Source organism: Cebus imitator, unplaced genomic scaffold, assembly GCF_001604975.1.
Source record: "Cebus imitator isolate Cc_AM_T3 unplaced genomic scaffold, Cebus_imitator-1.0 Scaffold537, whole genome shotgun sequence".
Lineage (NCBI taxonomy): Eukaryota > Metazoa > Chordata > Mammalia > Primates > Cebidae > Cebus > Cebus imitator.
Window position 1 is genome coordinate 1,370,675 of NW_016107852.1, and position 21,275 is coordinate 1,391,949.

Genomic DNA, 21,275 nt, shown 5'->3' on the forward strand with positions numbered 1-21,275 from the left:
TTAGATGGAGTCTCACTCTAGCACTCAGGCTGGAGTGCAGTGGCTCAATCTCGACTCACTGCAACCTCCACCTCCTGAGTTCATGCAATTCTCATGCCTCAGCCTCCAGAGTAGCTGGGATTATAGGCATGAGCCATCATTCCCAGCTAATTTTTGTTTTTTTTAGTAGAGATGGGATTTCACCATGTTGGCCAGTGTGGTCTCTTGACTCCTGACCTCAAGCAATCTACCTGCCTTGGCCTCCTAAAGTGCTAGGATTACAGGTATGATTCACCATGCCCAGCCAGAGCTGCACTTTCAAGACCATAATAGCATCTACAAATAGATCTCTTCAAATGGAAGACAAATGAAAATTTATAAAGTAAAACAAGTTTAAACTGAAACAAGGAGAGAGAGAGGAGAGGAATGGAGATAGGAAGGGGATGAGACAGAGAGGAGAAGAGTACAATACTGAACGCTGCCACCTGAGCCATGGATTCTTGTCCTGGTATAACTGTTTTTCCCTTAAATCATGCTCTGCACTGTGTCTGCTCCAGACATTCCTCTGACTATAAGCTGCTTATTCCTTAATTCATGCTCTGTACTGTGTCTATTCTAGGCGTTCCTCCGATTATGAACTAAGATATAGTTTTATATATATATATGGGAATAACTGAGTGGTAAGATATTCTTTAGGCACTCATTCTATGAACTAACATATGATTATATAAAGGAAAATAACTGAGTAGTAACACTACTGAGATATTCTTCAGGCACTAATTGTGCCAGGATTCTGCTTAGCTCTCCTTCCTCTGTGCCTATGTGGGTTGGGGGAGTTACCCACACTGGGCTCAAGCAATCCTCCCTCTTTGGCCCCACAAAGTTCTGAGATTGCAGGTGTAAGCCACCATGCCCAGCCAAGGACTATTCTATAGTGTCTGCAGACTTTGTGATCAGATGATCATAAGCTGGTCTACCTTTTCTATCTGGACTAGGGGACTTCCTGACCCGAATATTCACTGAGGAGAGATTTGCCCAGGACTCCCAGATGGAGAAATGCAGTGACTATGAGTCCATAGAGGTACCTGACAGTTACAGGGGACCACACCTCTCCTTCCCGCTCCTGCCTGACCATGCTACTGCCCTTGTAGAAGCATTCAGACTAAAACAAGTAAGTTCACCTGGGGAACTCAGGTCACCACCATCTCCATGAAATGTGTAAATGGAGACCAAACCCAGCACAGAAAGAATGGCCTCAGATTTAGGGTGTTCATGTCATGGGTCCACTAGACAGATTCTACCCCCGCTGTGCTTAGCCAGGATCTTTGGGTCAATCAGCCGCTTCTGACGATTGAAAGCTTTTCTTCCTAATCACATAATCTCTCAGTGTTCATTCATCCCACACGAAACTACTGAGCACTGCTTTGTGCCCCACACTGCTCTGGGCACTGACCCACAGCAGTGAACAAAACAGATGAAATATCTGCCCTTATGAGGCTGGCATTCCATTGGGGAGGCAGTCAATGAACAACAAATAACAATAAAGAAGTCAATTTTACAGTATATTAGGTGATAAGAGCTATAAACTAAGTTATGGGTGGAAGAAATAGCAATCTTATAGAGTTGTCTGGGAAGGTGATTTCTGAGCAAAGGTCTAAGGTGGTGAGGAATGTGCTGGGGAAAGAGCATTCAGACAGAGGGAGGAACACGTGGAAAAGCCCTGAGGCAGAAACTTGACTGGACTGTTCAAGGACCTCGGAAGGCCACTGTGGCTGGAGAAGAGGGAGGCAGCGGGAGAGTAATGGTGGTGAGGGGGGTGGACTTTTATTCTTCCAAAAGAGACGGAGACAACAGAACTAGGAATAACATAATCTGACTTGTTTTTTAAAATAATCATTCTGGTTGCTGTGTTAAGAGGGTGGAGGGGGCAAGGGCCAAAGCAGGGAGACCAGTCAAGAGACTACGGCAGTGGTCGGGATGAAAGATGATAGCGGCTCGGAGCTCGGCGGGTAGGGGCAGAGGTGGTGAGAAATGTCAGCTTCTGGCTCTATGTCAGAATCCAATCTTTCCCCTCTTCCACATGAATGTAACTCTTTGCAGGAGGAGCTGAGCTGATATATTCCAGTAATGACAGGATCACTCAGTGCCATCAAGGCCTCTGCACTTAGTCACATTTCACTGAGACAATCACGTGGTCCTCCTATGCTAAAGGCAAGGAAGGGTTTGACAGAGTAGAGAGGAAACAGAAAAGTAGCTCAATATTTGCAGGAGGGACAAGTGGGGATGATGAAAAGCAGAAACAAGGGCAGAAGTTGGGTTACAAAGAAAGGATCCATGCATAGGGTCCCAGGAGCAGTTTACTGGGGTTACTTTTGGGGTCTTGGGTGATTGGGGTTGTTAAGCAGTAAAGGTAAGGACCATTTTCCCTCACGAATATCATGTCGTTTTCTTCCCTCCCTCCTCTTCCTCCTAGTAGCAGCTCCACGCTCGCTACGTCTTGAACCTTTTGTATGAAACCAAGAAACATCTGGTACAGCTGCCAAACATCAACCGGGTTTCAACCTGTTACAGTGAGGAGATCACAGTGTGTGGTAAGAGCTGGTCAGAAACGGCTTTCCATGGTAGGCAAACAAGAATGCTCTGCTCATGTGGGGATGCAGGAGCTGCGGTGGGGCTGCAGGGGCATGTGATGATCAGCCAAGTTTCACTGCTTCAAATTCACGATCTGCATATGCAGTCCACATTTACTTAAAGAAGAGGTGGTACAACGAAGGGGACCGTGGAGTTCAGGGCCCAGCCTCTGCTTTATTTTCCCAAGCAATGCATATTACTCAAACTCCTGTTCTTCATTCAAAACAAAATCCCTGCAAATAACCAGATCCTCCTTGTTAGAAGATCGTTTATTGAATGGTACTTGAGAAAGCTCTGGTGACTAGGAAATTATTCCTCCCAACCACAGACATTCCTGTCCTGGAAAGAAGTCTTGGTAATGACAATTTTCCCCATCTTATGTTTCCAGTAATGGTTAACGTCCTTACAGACTGACGTCCCACACCTTAAGCTGGCGGAGAGAGGCTCCAGTACGCCAGGGATTGTAACTGGCACTGCTAGGGTCACCTGCAGCCTGCAGATAGGTCTTGCTTGCCTTGCAATGTTCATACACTTTTTTTTTTAATTTCATTTTTTTCCTCTTTTTTTTTTTATTGCATTTTAGGAATACACTTTTTTTTTAAGGCTCAGTCTTAATGTTGTCTGCCAGGCTAGAGTGCAATGGTTCGATCTTGGCTCACTGCAACCTCTGCCTCCAGGGTTCAAGCAGTTCTCTTGCCTCAGCCTCCCAAGTAGCTGGGATTACAGATGCCAGCCACCACGCCTGGCTAATTTTTGTATTTTCAGTAGAGACGGGGTTTCACTATGTTGGCTAGGCTGGTCTCAAACTCCTGAACTCATGATCCGCCCACCTCGGCCTCCCAAAGTGCTTGGATTACAGGCTTGAGCCACCACGCCCAGCCCATAAACTTTTAAAAATGGTATTTTGACATTTGAAAATGGGAAGATTTTATATTAGAGACTAGATTTTGCTTTCAAAGTCTCCCAAAAAATCTTCTACCACTGGCTCATAAGTGAGTAGTTGCTTCCTACTTTAACATGGGCAAAATCTCTCCAGTTCTCATCTATGTTTGCAACCCTGCATTGTTCTGTTTCATCTTTGCTTCAATAAAAATATAGGTCATTTACAATTTATAATAATCCGGCAGAAAAAAAAATATGCCTTCTGCTTTCAGTACTATCTCTGCAATAAGGAGAAATTATTTATCTTTATCTTACATATGGAAAACTTAGTAACTATAGGTTTTTTTGTCAGATTCTTCTGCATATTCTTCTTATAAGAAAAATTAGAAACATTGGTAAAGAACAATAAGAACTGACATTCTTTTTCTATCTTTGTTAGGAGACTTACATGGCCAATTGGATGACTTAATATTTATATTTTATAAGGTATGAATGTTCAAATTAAGTTCTTTTCTTTCTCTGACGCTTAATTTAAAAGTTCAAATTCAGTATCAATTGAACAAATGCTTAAATATTACTTGAATTTTTAAAATATTATTTTTTGAGATGGGATCTCACTCTGTCACCAAGGCTGGAGTGCAGTGATGCCATCTAGGCTTAGTGCAACCTCTGCCTCCCAGGCTCAAGCAATCCTCCCACCTCAGCCTCCCAAATAGCTGGGACCACAGGTGCACACCACCATGCCATAATTCATTTTTTAATTTTCCTTTTTTCAAACCCTTGTGTCCAGGGCTGACTTTCAATAGATCGTGGCAAGGGAGCTGCTCTGCTACGATAAAACCCTGACCCAGAAGCAGCTCCTCTATGAATGGTTTAGTGCCAGGTTCCCCACAAACCTGCATTGCATGACCGGCAAGGAGGCAGCCACCTTTTTGACCGCACCCCGTTTCCCACGACTAGGGGCTCTTCGCCCCGGATCCTGGTCCCTGCGTGTGGCAGGGACAACAGGAGACCGGCTATCCAAGGCCATCTGAGGCCAACCGAGACCCCGCTGTGCTGCTGTATGGTTCTGCCTGGGCGGGATTTTGACTTAGAGGCGTTCAGTCATAATCCCACAGATGGTAGCTTCATCCCATTGGCTCCTTAGCCAAGTATATACACCAACTATCTGAACATGCGGTTCGTACTGAGCAGATTACCATGGCAACAATACATCATCGGTAGGGTAAAACTAACCTGTCTCATGATGACCTAATTTTTTATACTTTTGATAGAGATGGGGTTTCGCCATGTTGACCAGGCTGGTTTCAAACTCCTTAGCTCAAGTGATCCACTTGCCTCGGCCTCCCCAAGTGTTGGTATTACAGGCGTGAGCCACTGCACCAGCCTAAAATATTATTTTTAATAATATTTGCTATTCTACTGCCACAAATACATAATAGAAAAGTCAGCACCGCATTATATTCTAGTACATTTTTATAAACTATTTAACAAATATAAATGTTTGATTAACAACTAAAAGGGACCAGGTGCAGTGGCTCATGCCTATAATCCCAGCACTTTGGGAGGCCAAAGTGGGATGACTACTTGAGGCCAGAAGTTTGAGATCAGCCTGGGCAACATAGTGAGGCCCTGTCTCTTAAAACATAAATAAATAGAAGAAAATCACTATTTAGCAACTGATTTTCTTTTTTCCGCATAAAGAAAACTGATTACTATCAAAACAATCAAAAGCTATTTTCATATATATTTTAGTTATAATGTGTAGAACATATAACAAGAGAGACGAGCATAATATTTTATTAATGGAATATGACTTTATATACATACTACATTTCCCATAGCATTTTCCCATGCATTATCTTGTTTAGTCCTGACAAATCTATGGCAGGTATTATTATTTCTAGTTAAAGATAGTGTGGCCAGAACTTAAAACTGGCCTTTGGATCACAGGTTCGGTTCCCTTTGTTCCACACCACATGGCAACACTCTGGTTTTGTCTGAAGGAGCATCTCATAACCTTAGCCTCGCTGGAAAGGAAATATAAGACCAATAGAAGACATTGCCATCATTTATTGGACATGATGTGATTGTCAAACGCCTATTGGTTTTATCCTGATTTCCTGTTTTCCTCCTCCTGTTCATTCTTTGACTGGTCTCCTTGTTGAAAAGAATGGCCTCCCATCGCCAGAACGGTCATACGTGTTCAACGGTGACTTTGTGGATCGAGGCAAGGATTCAGTAGAGATCCTGATGATTCTTTTTGCCTTCATGCTGGTTTACCCCAAAGAGTTCCATCTTAACAGAGGAAACCATGAGGACCATATGGTGAACTTACGGTACAAGCCAAAACATGCTTGGGTATTTGATGTTTGTTTGTTGTGATTGTAAAGTGTTATTTCCTCAGAGCTTCTTGTTTGTTAAATGCCTTTAAAAGTAGTTTTCCAATTTTTTTTTAAAGTAAAATATACAATATGTAACATTAAATTTTTTTGGGGGGGAGACAGAGTCTCACTGTGTCACCCAGGCTGGAGCGCAGGTGCGATCTCAGGCCGCTGTCTCCTGGGCTTAAGTGATTCTTGTGCCTCAACAAATATATACTCTCATCCCAAGTAGCTGGGATTACAGGCATGCACCACCATGCCCAGCTAATTTTTGTATTATTATTAGAGACAAGGTTTCACCATGTTGGCCAGGCTGGTCTCAAACTCGTGACCTCAAGTGATCTGTACCCCCTTGGCATCCCAAAGTGTTGAGATTTACAAACGTGAGCCACCGCACCCGGCCAGATTTTTTTTTTTTTTTGAGACAGAGTTTCATTCTCGTTGCCCAGACTGGAATGCAATGGTCACGAACTCAGCTCACTGCAACCGCTGCTTCCCAGGTTCAAGCAATTCTTCTGTCTCTGCCTCCCAAGTAGCTAGGATGACAGGTGCCTGCCATCATGCCTGTCTAATTTTTTTTCCATTTTTAGGAGAGGCGGGATTTCACCATGTTGGCCAGGCGGTCTCAATCTCCTGACCTCAGGTAATCTACCCGCCTCAGCCTCCTGAAGTGCTAGGATTACAGGCATGAGCCACTGCGCCCAGACCAGATTTTTTGTTTTTTAATTTACACATTATTTTACTATTCCAATGAAAACACTGAATTTGTTCTCACATACTTGTACTCTATCATATAAACAATAGACATTCATGATAGTAAAGTAGGAAATGTAGATAAGTAAAAGGAAGAAAATTAAAATATCCCTTCATTCTCTGCCCAGGGATAATGATGTAATTGTAAACATTTTGGTGATTATTCCTCAGTCTCTTTTCTATGTATTTAAGTACATATATCCAAAATGTGCATTCTTCTAAAAATGTGATTATGTTCTGATTTTTGTCGCTAAATTTACTTTAATACCTATTTGTGCTTCGAAATCTAGATATGGCTTTACCAAGGAAGTGATGAGTAAATACAAGGTGCGCTGCCTTTAAAAACAAAAGTTTCTCTTAGTTCAGATAAGTTGAGTGAATTATTTGACAACATTTTGTTCATATTATTTTTTTTCAGATACATGGCAAGGAAATACTAAGAACCCTGAAAGACGTTTTCTGTTGGCTTCCGCTGGCCACTCTGATAGATGAGAAAGTTCTAATTCTTCATGGTGGGGTGTCAGACATAACTGATCTGGAGCTTTTGGACAAAATAGAGAGGTGCAAGGTAATGATTAATGAAATAATACAAATTTCACCATAATGCCCAGTTTCATTGCCAACATAAATGTCATCTTACATGCTGACTGCAGTCAACTGATTATGGCTGTTAAGAGCGTGGAGGCTGTTAAAAGTATGGAGCCTGGGCACAGTGGCTCACACCTATAATCTCAGTACTTTAGAAGACAGGAAGATTGCTTGAGACCAGGAGTTTGAGACCAGACTGGGCAACATAGCAAAACCCTGTGTCTACAAAAAAATTTAAAACTTAGCTGGGAGTGGTGGCATGGCCCTGTAGTCTCAGCTACTTGGGAAGCTATGGCAAGCTCTCATTGTCATTGCACTCCATCTTGTGGGGACACAGCGAGACCCTGCCAAAAAAAAAAAAAAAAAAAAAACAAAGAAATTGAGAATCTACAGTTGGGCTGGGGGCAAGTGTGCTGTAGCCAGTTAGTCATGTCTAGTTCGCATGTGCTGGTGGGAGTAGCAGCCAGTACCGTGTTATCTGCCACTGGATCTAGATAATTCTAAACACTACCTCTTGATCATTGTCACCTAAAGAGCCTACACTTCCCAAATAATTCATATTATCTTCAATTAAAATCAAGAAATGTGTATGTAATGCCTACTACTACATTCAGAGAGCATGCTATTTGGCAGAAAAAAAGATGAAGATCAATTTCAGTCAAACTCAACAAATATGTTTTGAGTACTTACTACATGCAAAGAAAGTACTAGAGGAGATAAAAAAGATGAAACAGAGATGGTGCCTGCCCTAAAGTAACACACAATAACCAGAATGTGTTGGGGTTGGGGGCGGAAGAGTGTGAGACAGGATGTTTTATTTACCAATAACGATAGAGTTCTATTTTCTGTTTCATTTTGGAAATGGAAACCTAGAAAGCAAAGGTTCTATTTTCTGACACTTGACTCTTAAACTTGACTTATCCCACACTGCTACAGCATCCATGATAACATTTTCCTGAGAAGTTCCAAAGACAGGGAACTTCTCACCGCACAAGCCAGTCTACTTCAACTTTGGGCAATTCTAATGGATATGGATATGAAAATCGATGTATATGAGACATATGTGAAAGAAAGAATATGGCTTTAGAGTTAGACAGACCTGGATTTGAATCATGGAAGAGGCAATTGTTGGCTGAAATGGCAGTTTGGTTCTATGAAGTTGTCCAGATACCCAGGTTTCTTGTTACTCTTCCACCCCTAGTGTATGGCGTCTAGACTTAGCTACTATTTAGCAAGTGAGGATATGACTCCTTGTGGTTTGGGGACTAGAAACACGCTATGTGTCCCTGTACACCCAAACTCAGCGTTTTCACTTGCACATCTGTTTTATCTTTTTTGTTTGTTTTTGGCACAGGGTCTTACTCTGTCACCCGGGCTAGAGTACAGTGCCGTGATCATGGCTCACTGCAGCCTTGACCTCCTGGGCTCAGGCAATCCTCCTGCCTCAGCCTCCTGAGTAGTTGGGACTACAGTCACATACCATTGTGCTTGGCTAATTTTTAAAAAATTATTTGTAGAGGGTGGAGCATGGTGGCTCATGCCTGTAATCCCAGCACTTTGGTAGGCTGAGTTGGGTGGATCACGAGGTCAGGAGTTCAAGACCAGCCTGGCCAACATGATGAAACCCTGTCTCTACTAAAAATACAAAAATTAGCTGGGTATGGTGGCGTGCACCTGTAATCCAAGCTACTTGGGAGGCAGAGGTAGCAGAATCGCTTGAACCCGAAAGGCAGAGGTTTTGGCGAACCGAGATAGCATCACTGCATTCCAGCCTGGGCGACAGAGCAAGACTCTGTCTCAAAAAAAAATTATTTGTAGAGATGGGGTGTCAGTATGTTGCCCAGGCTGGTCTCAAATACTTGGGCTCAAGTGATCCTCCCACTTTGGCCTCTAGGTCGGATTACAGGTGTGAGTGACCACACCTAGCCATCAGTTGTATCTTGATGTTTCTCACAAACTTTCAACTCAAACATTCTGTCCAGCTGCATCTTTGTCTGGATACAGCTGGACAATACATATTAACACTCAATATATATTAACACTATTAGTCTCCTTAAGTTAGGGATGCTGCTTGGAGCAGATAACAACATCCTTAAAATAAAATTACCTGAGAGTCAGAAGAGGTGGGACCGGTGGGCTGGCCCTCATTGTGTGCCAGCAAGGCGTGAGGAGGAGGTTATCAGTCGGTTCACATTTTCTGTCTTTGCACTCTCTATGCCCAAGACTGGAACTGCCTAGAAAGTGATTAACGCTTGTCCAATGTCAGAGAATAAGCCCTGTTCTCTTCACTCTGGACTGTCCTTCAAACATCAGTCAGCTCTGCTTCCCCTCTCTGGGTGTCCTTCTTTGTTCTTGCCCTAAGCCAGTTCATGCTGGGACATGGCTTTCTTGTATCACAGTCCTCAGATCTATTTGCAGAAAGTTCTCATTCTTTGGTTATGTGCTCACACAGAGTTCCTTTTGTGAATGAGCCCATTGTGGTGGATATTCCATGGAAGTCCTCCCTCTCAGCGTTCACAGTAGCACTCAGGCACACGAGGAATGGCTGCTCTTTCTTTTTGCTGGCTGCTACAACCTGCTCTCCTGACCCCCCTCTTACCATGATCAGAATTCGTGCCACTTACGTCCTCTACATTCTCAACCCAGTCCCAGTGCCATGATGACTGCAAGCGAGAGGGACTCATTTAATCCCCTATGGCAAGAAGTGTCTTCCTGATTAGGTCCAGTCCGAAAAGAGAAGCTCGCTCCCCTCCCTGTCTTTCCCTAACAGGTAAGATAATGGCCACAAGAGTATCTCCTCTAAACTACCATTAGGTGCTGTCTCCTCTGCAGCAAGAGTTAAGTTTTTCTTCTTCCTGTGTCTCACCCACATACTTTGAGTCTTTTTTTTTTTTTTTTTTAGAGAGGGAGTTTCACTCTTGTTGCCAGTCAGTGGTGTGATCTCGGCTCTGCCTCCGGAGTTCAGGCAATTCTCCTGCCTCAGCCTTCTGAGTAGCTGGGATTACAGGTGTGCACCACCACACCCTGCCTGACCATGTTGGTCAGGCTGGTCTCCAACTCCCGACCTCAGGTGATCTGCCTGCCTCGCCCTCCCAAAGTACTGGGATTACAGGTGTGAGCCATCATGCCCGACCCACTTGGAGTCTTTTTCTTTTAGCATCTTTGGAATGGCAGCAAAGTCAATAAAGACTGGCCTTTCTGAGAGAGAGTTATCCTTTCCTTTGCTTGTCTAAGAAGTCACTGGTCTCCTAGAGAGAAACAATGACCTAGGTTAGTGTTTCTCTAGTAATATGTGAAGGACCAGGTTTTATAAACTTCCAATTTGTCATAGATCAATACTTTTATAAAATAAAATAAATATGAATTATCAGAAAAATGTTGAAATATGTACAACCCCCATGACATGTGTTTACCTATGTAACCTTCACATGTACCCCCAAATCTAAAATAAAAGGTAAAAAAAAGAAAAAAGAAATACAAAAAAAAAAAAAATACAAGCCTACTGATCGTGGCAATATCATATTGCCATAAACGTTTCTCAGACTTACCCTCAAGGACTGTACTTACCTTGTTCCGTGCTTACCTTGTCCCAGGCCAGGAACAGTGAACAGATCAGCCCTTGTCTGTGGACACCACTGTTTAGGACTGACCTGCGTGTCAAAATGGTACTCACAAAGGAACTACAGTTCCTTCCTTTTTTCCTTCTTTCTTTCCTTCCTTTCTTCCTTCCTTCTCCTCCTCTTCTTTCCCTTCGTCCTTCCTTTCTTCCTTCTTTCCTCCCTCCCTCTTTCCTTCCTTCCTCTTTCTTTCTTTTTCTTTTTTCTTTCTTCTTTCTTTCTTTCTTTCTTTCTTTCTTTCTTTCTTTCTTTCTTTCTTTCTTTTCTTTCTTTCCTCTCTCCCTTCTTCCCTCCCTCCCTCCCATCTTCTTTCTTTCTTCTTTTTCTTTCTTTCTCTTTCTTTTCTTTCTTTCTTCTTCCTTCCTTCCTCTCTCCCTTTCTCTTTCCTCTCTTTCTCTTCCTTCCTTCCTTCCTTCCCTCCTTCCTTCTTCTCAGGATCTCCCTCTGTCATCCAGGCTAGAGTGCAATGGTTCGATCTCTGTTTTCTGCAGCTTTGACCTTCTAGGCTTAAGTGAACCTCCTGCCTCAGCCCTCCTAGTAGCTGGGACTACAGGCATGTGCCGCCATGACCACCTCCTTTTTTGATATTTTTTGTAGAGACAGGGTCTTGCCATGTTGCTTAGGTTGGTCTTGAACTCCTGCGCTTCAGTGATTCACTGGACTGTCTCCCAAAGTTCTAGGATTACAGGAGTGAGCCACCACAACTGTCTGAGCCTACAGTTTCATTCCAGCATCTGTCTCTCTTTCTGGACATGTTTAGATAGTTTCCATCATGAGGTGCAAAACGAGACAGAAGAGTGAGAATCAGATGGAGGAGCAGAGAATAGCCAACCAGAAGAGCTCTGCACAGGGACCCATCCCATGGTTTCTCCCCCAAAGCCGCTCTCTTCCCTCTTCGCCCCTTCGCCTCGGCCCCTACAAGGCTCACAAAAGCAGCAGATCCTCCAGCATCCCCTCTGGCGGTTCCCTGGACGGGCGGGAGCTCTCCCAGCGGGTGCGGAGCTCCGTGGAACTGGAGCTGGAGCGGTGCCGGCAGCAAGCAGGCCTCCTGGTGACCGAGGAGAAAGAGGAGCCCTCGTGCTCGGCCTCGGAAACAGACTCTGACACCGGAGAGCTGCGGAAGCCCACTCAGGAGGAGTGGAGGCAGGTGAGCGTGGCCGACTGCTGCTTCCCTGCACGTGGCTGCCAACAGGTTAAACCTCCTCCTTCCCAGGAAACTCAGGGTATGTTTTGAGGCCCCTCTTTCTCTCTCTCTTTGGGGTTTCAACACCCCAGAAGGACACTAGTATTTGCTTAATGACTCATATATTTTAGGTTTTTTGTTTTTTTTTTTTGAGATGGAGTTTCACTCTTCTTGCCCAGGCTGGAGGGCAATGGAGTGATCTCGGCTCACTGCAATCTCCGCTTCCCGGGTTCAGGTGATTCTCCTGCCTCACTCAGCCTCCTGAGTAGCTGGGATTACAGGCAAGCACTACCACACCCAGCTAATTTTGTATTAATAGGGTGGAATCTGAAGTGCTGGAAAAATTACTCAGCTCTTCTGCAATTATTTATTTATTTTTTGAGGCAGAGTCTTGCTCTGTTGCCCAGGCTGGAGTGCCATGGTGTGATCTCGGCTCACTGAAACTTCTGTCTCCTGGTTTCAAGTGATTCTCCTGCCTCAGCCTCCTAAGTAGTTGGGATTACAGGCGTGCACCATCACACCCGGCTCATTTTTTTGTATTTTTAGTAAAGACGAGGTTTCACACGTTGGCCAGGCTGGTCTTGAACTCCCGACCTCAAATGATCCACCTACCTCAGCCTCCCAAAGTGCTGGGATTACAGATATGAGCCATCAGGCCTGGCCTCTTCTGCAATTTGTTAAAAAAAAATTCTTAAAGTACTTTAAGAAATAAAATGCCGATTGCACTTTCCCAGGATCATATCTAGGGGTTTGTGAATATGCAGGAGACTCTCTTGCCAGTCCCAGGACTTGTGGCTTCTGTTTAGGGCAAACGTCCAGGAGCCTGGAGCACTGGCACTGACTGAAAACTACTGGCCGTGATCAAAGCTTCTACCAGGCAACTTCATTTGTTTTACATATTGAGCTTTCATATCAGATTTATTTTCAGAAAGTGGGCATATACTTGTCAACTAATATATACACATGCACACATTCATTTTGTGAGTAATAAAAAATTCTAGAACCTTAGATGTCTAGAATATAAATGTATGTCAAATATTGCTTGCATGGACATTTATTCACTTATTCAAATATTTTCCTCCTCCGCCTCCTCCTCCTTTCATTTGAATGACTGTGGATGAATATCCATCTAGTGTTTGGGAAGGAAATCATCTCTTAGTCTTCTCAGGTTGTAGACATCCTGTGGAGTGATCCCATGGCTCAAGAGGGCTGCAAGGCCAACACCATTCGAGGAGGAGGCTGTTATTTTGGGCCTGATGTGACAGAACAGTTGCTACAAAAATACAAGCTGCAATTCCTGATCCGTTCACACGAATGCAAACCCGAAGGCTATGAATTCTGTCACAACCGCAAGGTGGGTGTTCCCTCTGCGGCAGCACAGGCATGTGTGTCACCAAAGTAGTCCAAAGGGCTCAGACCTGGATAAGCAAAGCCTCTCAGTTCCTAACAACCTACAGACCTTGTATTTGTTACCCACTTGCTCAAAGGAACTAGGTCCTTTATAGTCATTGATCCTTGACCCTTATAGCCTCTTTGAAACCCAAAGTTTGATTGAGGCCACTGTCCACCAATACCTGGAGTGACACGGTCCTATTTTATGAATGGAAATCCGAGGCCAGTGTTTTCCCAGCCACACCTCTATTCTTCAGGTCACAAGGCTCACTGTCACATGGCTCAAAAAAGCCCACAGGGTAACTGGATTTCTCCACTGCTCCCCAGGCAGGGATTTAGGATTATTTGTCTTCTCAGGAGCACAATTGATATTCTGACTAATCTTTGGACATCTCCAAATCCTACAATATTTGTCTCGCCTAATACCACTAGGCCATACAAGTTTCTTTATTACAGACTTCTGAAAACCTTTAGTTTCCTCTTTTTTATTTTTTTTGTTGAGACAGAGTCTCTCTGTTGCCCAGACTGGGGTGCAGTGGCACAATCTTGGCTCACTGCAACCTCTACCTCCTGGGTTCAAGCGATTCTCCTGCATCAGCCTCTGGAGTAGCCGGGACTGCAGGCGTGCACCACCATGCCCAACTAATTTTTGTATTTTTAGTAGAGACAGAGTTTCACCGTGTTAGCCAGGATGGTCTCGATTTTCTGACCTCGTGATCTGCCCGCCTCGGCCTCCCAAAGTTCTGGGATTACAGGCGTGGGCCACTGTGTCTGGCCTTAGCTTCCTATTTTCACTGCAAATCTTCAGGAAGAGATACAGTATCTAGCATTTCCCAACGTAGTGACTGTGAAAACTTTTTTCATAGAGCATCTGAGGAGCCACAACAGTCCGCAGGAAACTGCTTTAAGGCACCACATCAGCTCTCAGATCTGAGCTTCCTGCTTTTTGTAGTGGCCATCCTGGTTTATCAGACCCAGCTTCGCCACTAAGTTGAAACAAATGCGGTGTTTTCTATGACCCCTGCTATTTTCACTTGAGATAATATCAGAATTCAAATTTCTATGACTTCAGTCATAACTCTTGCCCTATTAGCATTGATGAGTTTAGAAAGGAAGGAAGGAAGGAAGGAAGGAAGGAAGGAAGGAAGGAAGGAAGGAAGGAAGGAAGGAAAGATTCCCAGATGAGCACTAGGAGAAACAGCAGCCTCTGCAGTTGAGTTGGGCCACATAGGATTGAGGGTGAAAGTTTCTTCAGTGAATGTGAATGCCTGTCTCTCTTCTGTTTTGATGTAGGTATTAACCATCTTTTCTGCCTCCAACTACTATGAAGTTGGCAGCAACAGAGGGGCCTATGTCAAACTGGGGCCAGCCCTGACCCCACATATTGTGCAGTATCAAGCAAACAAGGTGACCCACACACTCACCATGAGGCAAAGGCAAGATTTTTCAATGAGTGATTGAAAGAAAAAAATTATAGAGTTTGTAGAATCTTTGAATGAAGAATCAAATGTTACATGTATCTAAATTCTATGTGGGAGTTCAGAATTTGGCTATGTCAGCATGAAGTTCTAGTAAGATGATAGGCATTATAGTAGGAGTCTCTTTTTTCTCCTCCACACACTCCTAATAGCTCCATCTCCCTATCATTAATGGGAGCAACAAGTTTGTTTTCTGCAGAAATTATTCTTAGTTGCGCACAGTGGCTCATGCCTATAATCCCAGCACTCTGGGAGGCTAAGGCAGAAGCATGGTTTGAGCTCAGGAATTCCAGAGAAGCCTGGGCAACATGGCAAAACCCCATATCTACAAAAAATACAAAAATCAGTCTGATGTGGTGGCATGCTCTTGTAGTCCCAGCTACGTGGGAGGCTGAAGTGGGAGCATGGCTTGAGTTTGGGAGGTGGAATCTGCAGTGAGCCACTGCACTCTGGCCTGAATGACAGAGCAAGACTGTCTCAAAAAAAAAAAAAGGAAGAAGAAAAAGAAGAAATTATTCTCCATGGCTGTGTCTTGGATAAAGTCTACTTACCAAGCCACTAAGTCTTTCTAAAGTTACTCTCCTATTTTCTCTCATCTTTAAAGGGGTTGTGTTACCCCTACAAGCCACAGCCAGAGGTTCTTTCACTGTCTGGAGATTTGGCAGGTGAAATTAGTGCACATATTTGTTAATGAGACCCCTTTCTTTCTTGAAGGAAGCATATAATATTATTTAAATGGTAGCTTTTGAGATGATTCTGAGTTCTTAGTTGAAAGGTTACTGCCACAAAATGTTATAAAGAATTTATATATGTAGTCTCACAATGAATTCATACAACAGATATTGTTGTTAATTTCAGTTTTGTAGAAGAGATTATTAAGGAACCAAGGTTAAATCAGCTGACCTGTGGTCACATAGCTAGTCTTTGAGTGAAGGTCGTCCTTGACCGAGGCAATTCTATTTCAGAACCCACACTTTTAATGTCTATGTAATATTGCCTCCCACCGCCAAGATGGCCTCAGAGTATATAAGATGCTAACAGATAGGGTTTTAGTGCTATTGAGCGTGCTTCTTTAAGTGTTCAGCCTAACAGAGTTAGAAATTAAGATAGGCAAAGTTAGTATAAATCAGGTGGATGGACAACATGTTAGTATTTAGCATTTACCCTTGTGTGAGTGCTGCAAAAGTGCATTATCTTAAATCATTCTCAAGTTATTAAATATAAGCCAGCCTCACTTAAAAAGAATTATGTAAAAATATAAACTCACTAAGTGAATGTCAGACCTGTTGTGCAGCAAAATCTTCTGTGGAGCTTTATAAAAAGTCAGCCATTGGCTGGGTGCAGTGTAATCCCAGCACTCTGAGAGGCCGAGTCAGGTGGATCACGAGGTCAGGAGTTCAAGACCAGCCTGAAAAAGATGGTGAAACCCCATCTCTACTAAAAATACAAAAATTAGCCAGGCATGGTGGCAGGCCCCTATAACTCCAGCTACTCAGGAGGCTGAGGTAGAGAATTGCTTGAACCCAGGAGGCAGAGCTTGCAGTGAGCCGAGATCATGCCACTGCACTCCAGCCAGGGCAAGAGAATAAGACTCCATCTCAAAAATAAAGTCAGCCATTTGAACATCACCCAGACCTACCAAATCAGAATCTCCAGGGGTGAGCCCTGGTCCCCGAAGACTAGAACTGTGATTCCATAGGATTTAGAGTTGTCACTGCAGAAACAGTCACTGTAGGGAATCCTAGAAATAGCGTGTTTCAATAAGATAGTCAAAAAGCATTCAGCTCTTTGAAACCTTCATTGATTGCATTAAATAAGTATAACATCACCTGATTTACCCAGAAATCACTTATCCAATGACTTCAACTGTGTGGAGCACAATGGAGAACTTAGAAAAAAGGAGGGAAATGTCTCTAAGGAGCCATAATTGATGTCTTGATGTCCATAAGCCCAAGATAACATGCTTTTTTTTTTTTTTTTTTTTTTTTGTGTGTGTGTGTGTGTGTGTGTGTGTGTGTGAGAGAGACAGGGTCTTGCTCTGTCACCCAGGCTGGAGTACAGCACTGCAGCCTCAACCTGCTGGGCTTGAGAGATCCTCCCATCTGAGCTACCTGACAGCTGGGACTACAGGCATGCGCCACCATGCCCAGCTAATTTTTAAAATTTTTTGTAGAGACGAAGTCCTACTGTTCTTCCCAGGCTGGTCTCAAACACCTGAGCTCAAGCGATCCTCCTGCCTTGGCTTCCCAAAGTGCTAGGATTACAGGTGTGAGCCACCATGCCTCGCTTGATAACATGTTCTTCTTAAAGAAATCTCATTCAGAATCCATTTACTTTTTGTTTCAATCTGCTTCTCAAAATAATAGCAGAGCCAGCTCGGAGCCCACATAGCCAGATGGATATTTGGCCTCACTCCTTGGTAGCTACGTGACCCTGACCGAATTACTATCTTTGTCTGTAATGGGCATAATGGATTTAATGTTACAGTACTTTCTTTGATGAGTGTTGAGGGATTAATGAGATAATCCATTTAGTAAGTGTTTACTTTGTATTGCTTGACGTAGGGACAGGAAAGCCTTGTACATCCAGATAACTTTCAAGGGCATTGCCCTACTCCATCCCTGCATAACTCTCAATGACTACAGATTACCAGGAGCAGTTTAAATGCTTTGTCTAACTAGTGGTTCTTAAACTTTTTAGGAGTCCCATACTTCTGTTAGCCTCTGATAAAACAACTCTCTACAAAAAAAAAAAAAAAAAATCACATATGCTCACATACCTGTGAAATTTGCGGTGAGTTTTAGGTGGTTCACACTTTGTTTGCCTTTTGTAGAGACAGGAAAGGGCCTTGCTCTGTCACCCAGGCCAGAGTGCAGTGGCTCGATCATAGCTTACTGTAAGCTTGAACTCCTGGGCTCAAGTGATCCTCCTGCCATGGTCTCCCAAGTAACTAAGATTACAGGCATGTACCACCAAGCCTGGCTAATTTAAAATTTTTTTTTGGTAAAGAAACCCAGCCTAGCTGTGTAGCCCTAGGTGATCTTTAGCTCTTGGCCTCAAGCGATCCTCCTGCCTCAGCCTCCCAAAGTGCTGGGATTATAGCATGAACCACCGTGCCTAATGGTTCACACTTTTTTTTTTTTTTTTTTTTTTTTTTTTTTTTAATGAGATAGGGTCTCACTCTGGTTGTCCAGGCTGGAGTGCAGTGGCACAATCTTGGCTCACTGCAGCCTCAACCTCCCAGGCTCAGGTGATTCTCCCACCTCAGCCTCCTAAGTAGCTGGGACTACGGGCCTGCACCACCATGCCAGGCTAGGTTCACACTCTTTTAAAGGTTTATGTAGCCCACTTAAAGACTGTCATGTTAAATGCTTTCCACTGCAATAAGCTTTTCATCAAACATGATTAATTTTTTTTAACTTTTAACATGGAAAAAGGTTATCTGGTCATTATTTGTAGAATGGCTGGTTCTTCAATCAGATGTTACAAGTAACATACTCTTACCTTTTATCTCTTTTTATATTCTTTTTTTTTTTTTCTTTTTTGAGACAGGGTCTCACTTTGTCACTTAGGCTGGTGTGCAGTGGTGCGATCTCAGCTCACTGCTGCCTCGACCTCCTGGGCTCAAGTGATCCTCTGACCTCAGCCCCACAAGTAGCTGGGACTACAGGCATGCACCACCATGCCTGGCTAATTTTGTGTGTGTGTATGAGTAGAGAGAAGGTTTTGCCATGTTGCCAAGGCTGGTCTCAAACTCCTGGGCTCAAGGAATCCACCTGCCTCAGCCTCCTAAAGTGCTGGGATTACAGGCATGAGCCACCACGCCAAGCCTCTTTTTATATTCTTGTTCATTCAGTTACAGATATTTATTGAGCACTTACTTTGGACCCAGTACTGTGCCCAGCATTACTCTATTGACCCAATAAGGATGAGAAAACTAAATTAGTGTCATTTTATTATTTATAAATTTTGCCTTCTGTTTCACATGATAACAAATTACAAAGAGCGCACAGTGATTATGATAACAGATATTATTTGGTGAGTGCTTTCTACGTGCCAGGCTTTCTTCTAAGTGCTGTACATGAAATTACTCATTGTAATCTTCACAATCATCCCATGAGGCAGAGATAGGTTTAATCACTGTTTTACAGGCAGGGAAACTGAAGCACAGGATGGTTAGGTAACTTTACCACAGAGGTGATCTTTCTCCAGAACTCTTCTCTAACCTCTGTCGCATACCTGGAAGGACAGTGGCGTTGCCCTTACTCATCCTTTTTGTGTACAGGGAAGAGGAAAGCAGCTCACCCTCAAAAACTGAGCTCTTGGGAGACTGATATGTTAAGAAAGAGAGAGGAGAAATGTAGTGAAATATCTAAGTATTTCTTCTATACCAATTCGTTAAAACGTCACTTTTCATCTCCTGTCCCAGGATTAGCAGAGTGGAGGAGTCGGCTCTGAGAGCTCTGAGGGAGAAGCTATTTGCTCATTCTTCAAATCTTCTCATCGAATTTAAGAAGCATGATGTAGATAAAGTCGGTAAGAATGATCAAGTTAAAGATTCACAGAGGAAGGAAGCTAGCCAGAAAATCTGTCTTACACTAGTTAGCAAATAAACATTTGTTACTTTAATGAGTGACCCAAAGTCCCCCTTTGGCTTATCCTCCATTTTATTCAAGTTAATGTCTCATTTATTCTAACTAAATTTTAATATTCTAAGCTTTTAACAAAATATGAACTTGGCCAAATAGAGATGGTGAAATGAAATAGAGTCAGAGGAAGGGTAACGTGGCCAGAACCAAGCAACGAACAAGTGGGAGAAGTTCTAAGAGTATCACTAAGACTAGCAAAAGACCAATCACTTGACTTGTTGAAGTTGAGTGTGTGCTTACCTATTCCATGATCTATTATCCAACCTCAAAATTTTTGTCTGTTCAACAAATGGAATGTCTAATGGATATTGACTAAATATATTCCTATTTAAAAATCGCAGTAACATTTATGAATTCATAACAATATCTTTTCACATACACATATTGTAGCCTTCCAAGAGTTTCAGTGAATGATATATTCTAAGGAATTTAGGAGGTTTAATTTTTTTAAATAACCAATGCTGTAGATATATAATGTTTTATGATATTATTTATAAGCTCTTTTGTGGCCTACAGATGTATTGCCAGATTTAGTAAACAAGAATGTAAAATGCCTAATTGAGTTTGAATTAAGACAAACAGATAGACAACAAATATTTTTATGCAGTATTTGGCACTTATATATACTTTACTGTCTGTCTTGAATTCAAATTTAACTAGACATCTTGTATTTTACCTGGCAAGCCTCGCTTCCCCCAACTCTGCCACTACCAACAAAAATAGGACAGTGCCGATTATTTCTATTACCTGCAGATAGTAAGAAGGATGTCAGGATTAAAATATCCACACCACTGGGCAGGAAACTAGACTTCTAGGTGACGAGTCAACAAGTTAGCTCTCTCCTGTAGGTTTAATCACCCTGAGTGACTGGGCCGCAGTGGTGGAGTCTGTGTTGCATCTCGGACTGCCGTGGCGGATGCTGAGGCCACAGCTGGTGAACAGCTCAGCAGACAACATGCTGGAGTACAAGTCTTGGCTGAAGAACTTGGCCGAGGAACAACTGAGTCGTGAGGTAATGGTGTGGCAATGATGGACGAGGGCGCGTGGACTACGATACTCCTTAGAGAGAAACAACCAACTAGTAATAACCCAAAAAGCTGGATGGTGAAAAACGGGAGGAACTATTTGTTGAATTTCTGTGTGTCAGGCTTTATGTTAAGTGGTTTTCATACATTGCCTCAGTTAACCCTCAAATCCACTCCAAGAGGTACATATTTAGCAACTTGCCTGAGACATAGAACTTCTAACTTGGGACCCAAACCATGGTCTGTCCTACCTCAACGCCCATTTTCTTTCCCCAACACCATGCTGCTTAACCTACTTACAAAAGCATTTATTTAATAACGACTTATTGAATATGTAATGTATTTGCAACCTTGGGCTAGGTACTTTCTTTAACAGTGTTATTGCAATATAATTCACATACCATGCAATTCATCCATTTAAAGTGTGCAATTCAGCCGGGTTCGGTGACTCATGCCTGTAATCCCAGCACTTTGGGAGGCTGAGGTGGGTGAATCACTGGAAGCCAGGAGTTTGAGACAAGCCCGGCCAACAGGGTGAAACCCCATCTCTTCTAAAAATACAAAAATTAGCCAGTGTGGTGGCGTATGCCTGTAGACTCAGTTACTTGGGAGGCTGAGGTGGGAGAATCGCTTGAACCGTGAGGTTGCAGTGAGCCAAGTTCATGCCATTGCATTCCAGTCTGAGCAACACAGCAAGACTCTGTTAAAAAAAAA

At 43.1% G+C, this 21,275-nt stretch overlaps 1 protein-coding gene across 3 annotated transcripts in view; it reads left to right on the top strand.

The window, feature by feature from the left end:
- Window positions 1–21,275, top strand: part of PPEF2 (protein phosphatase with EF-hand domain 2) — a 41,097-nt gene that overhangs the window by 14,757 nt on the left and 5,065 nt on the right. For all 3 annotated transcript variants that reach the window (XM_037733561.1, XM_037733559.1, XM_037733560.1), the window contains 11 exons: window positions 975–1,150; window positions 2,456–2,570; window positions 3,932–3,978; window positions 5,665–5,831; window positions 6,920–6,956; window positions 7,048–7,197; window positions 11,595–11,981; window positions 13,186–13,371; window positions 14,703–14,845; window positions 19,317–19,423; window positions 20,385–20,548. In XM_037733561.1, the coding sequence (XP_037589489.1) occupies window positions 975–1,150; window positions 2,456–2,570; window positions 3,932–3,978; window positions 5,665–5,831; window positions 6,920–6,956; window positions 7,048–7,197; window positions 11,595–11,981; window positions 13,186–13,371; window positions 14,703–14,845; window positions 19,317–19,423; window positions 20,385–20,548 (1,679 nt within the window). The remainder of the gene's footprint in view (window positions 1–974; window positions 1,151–2,455; window positions 2,571–3,931; window positions 3,979–5,664; window positions 5,832–6,919; window positions 6,957–7,047; window positions 7,198–11,594; window positions 11,982–13,185; window positions 13,372–14,702; window positions 14,846–19,316; window positions 19,424–20,384; window positions 20,549–21,275) is intronic.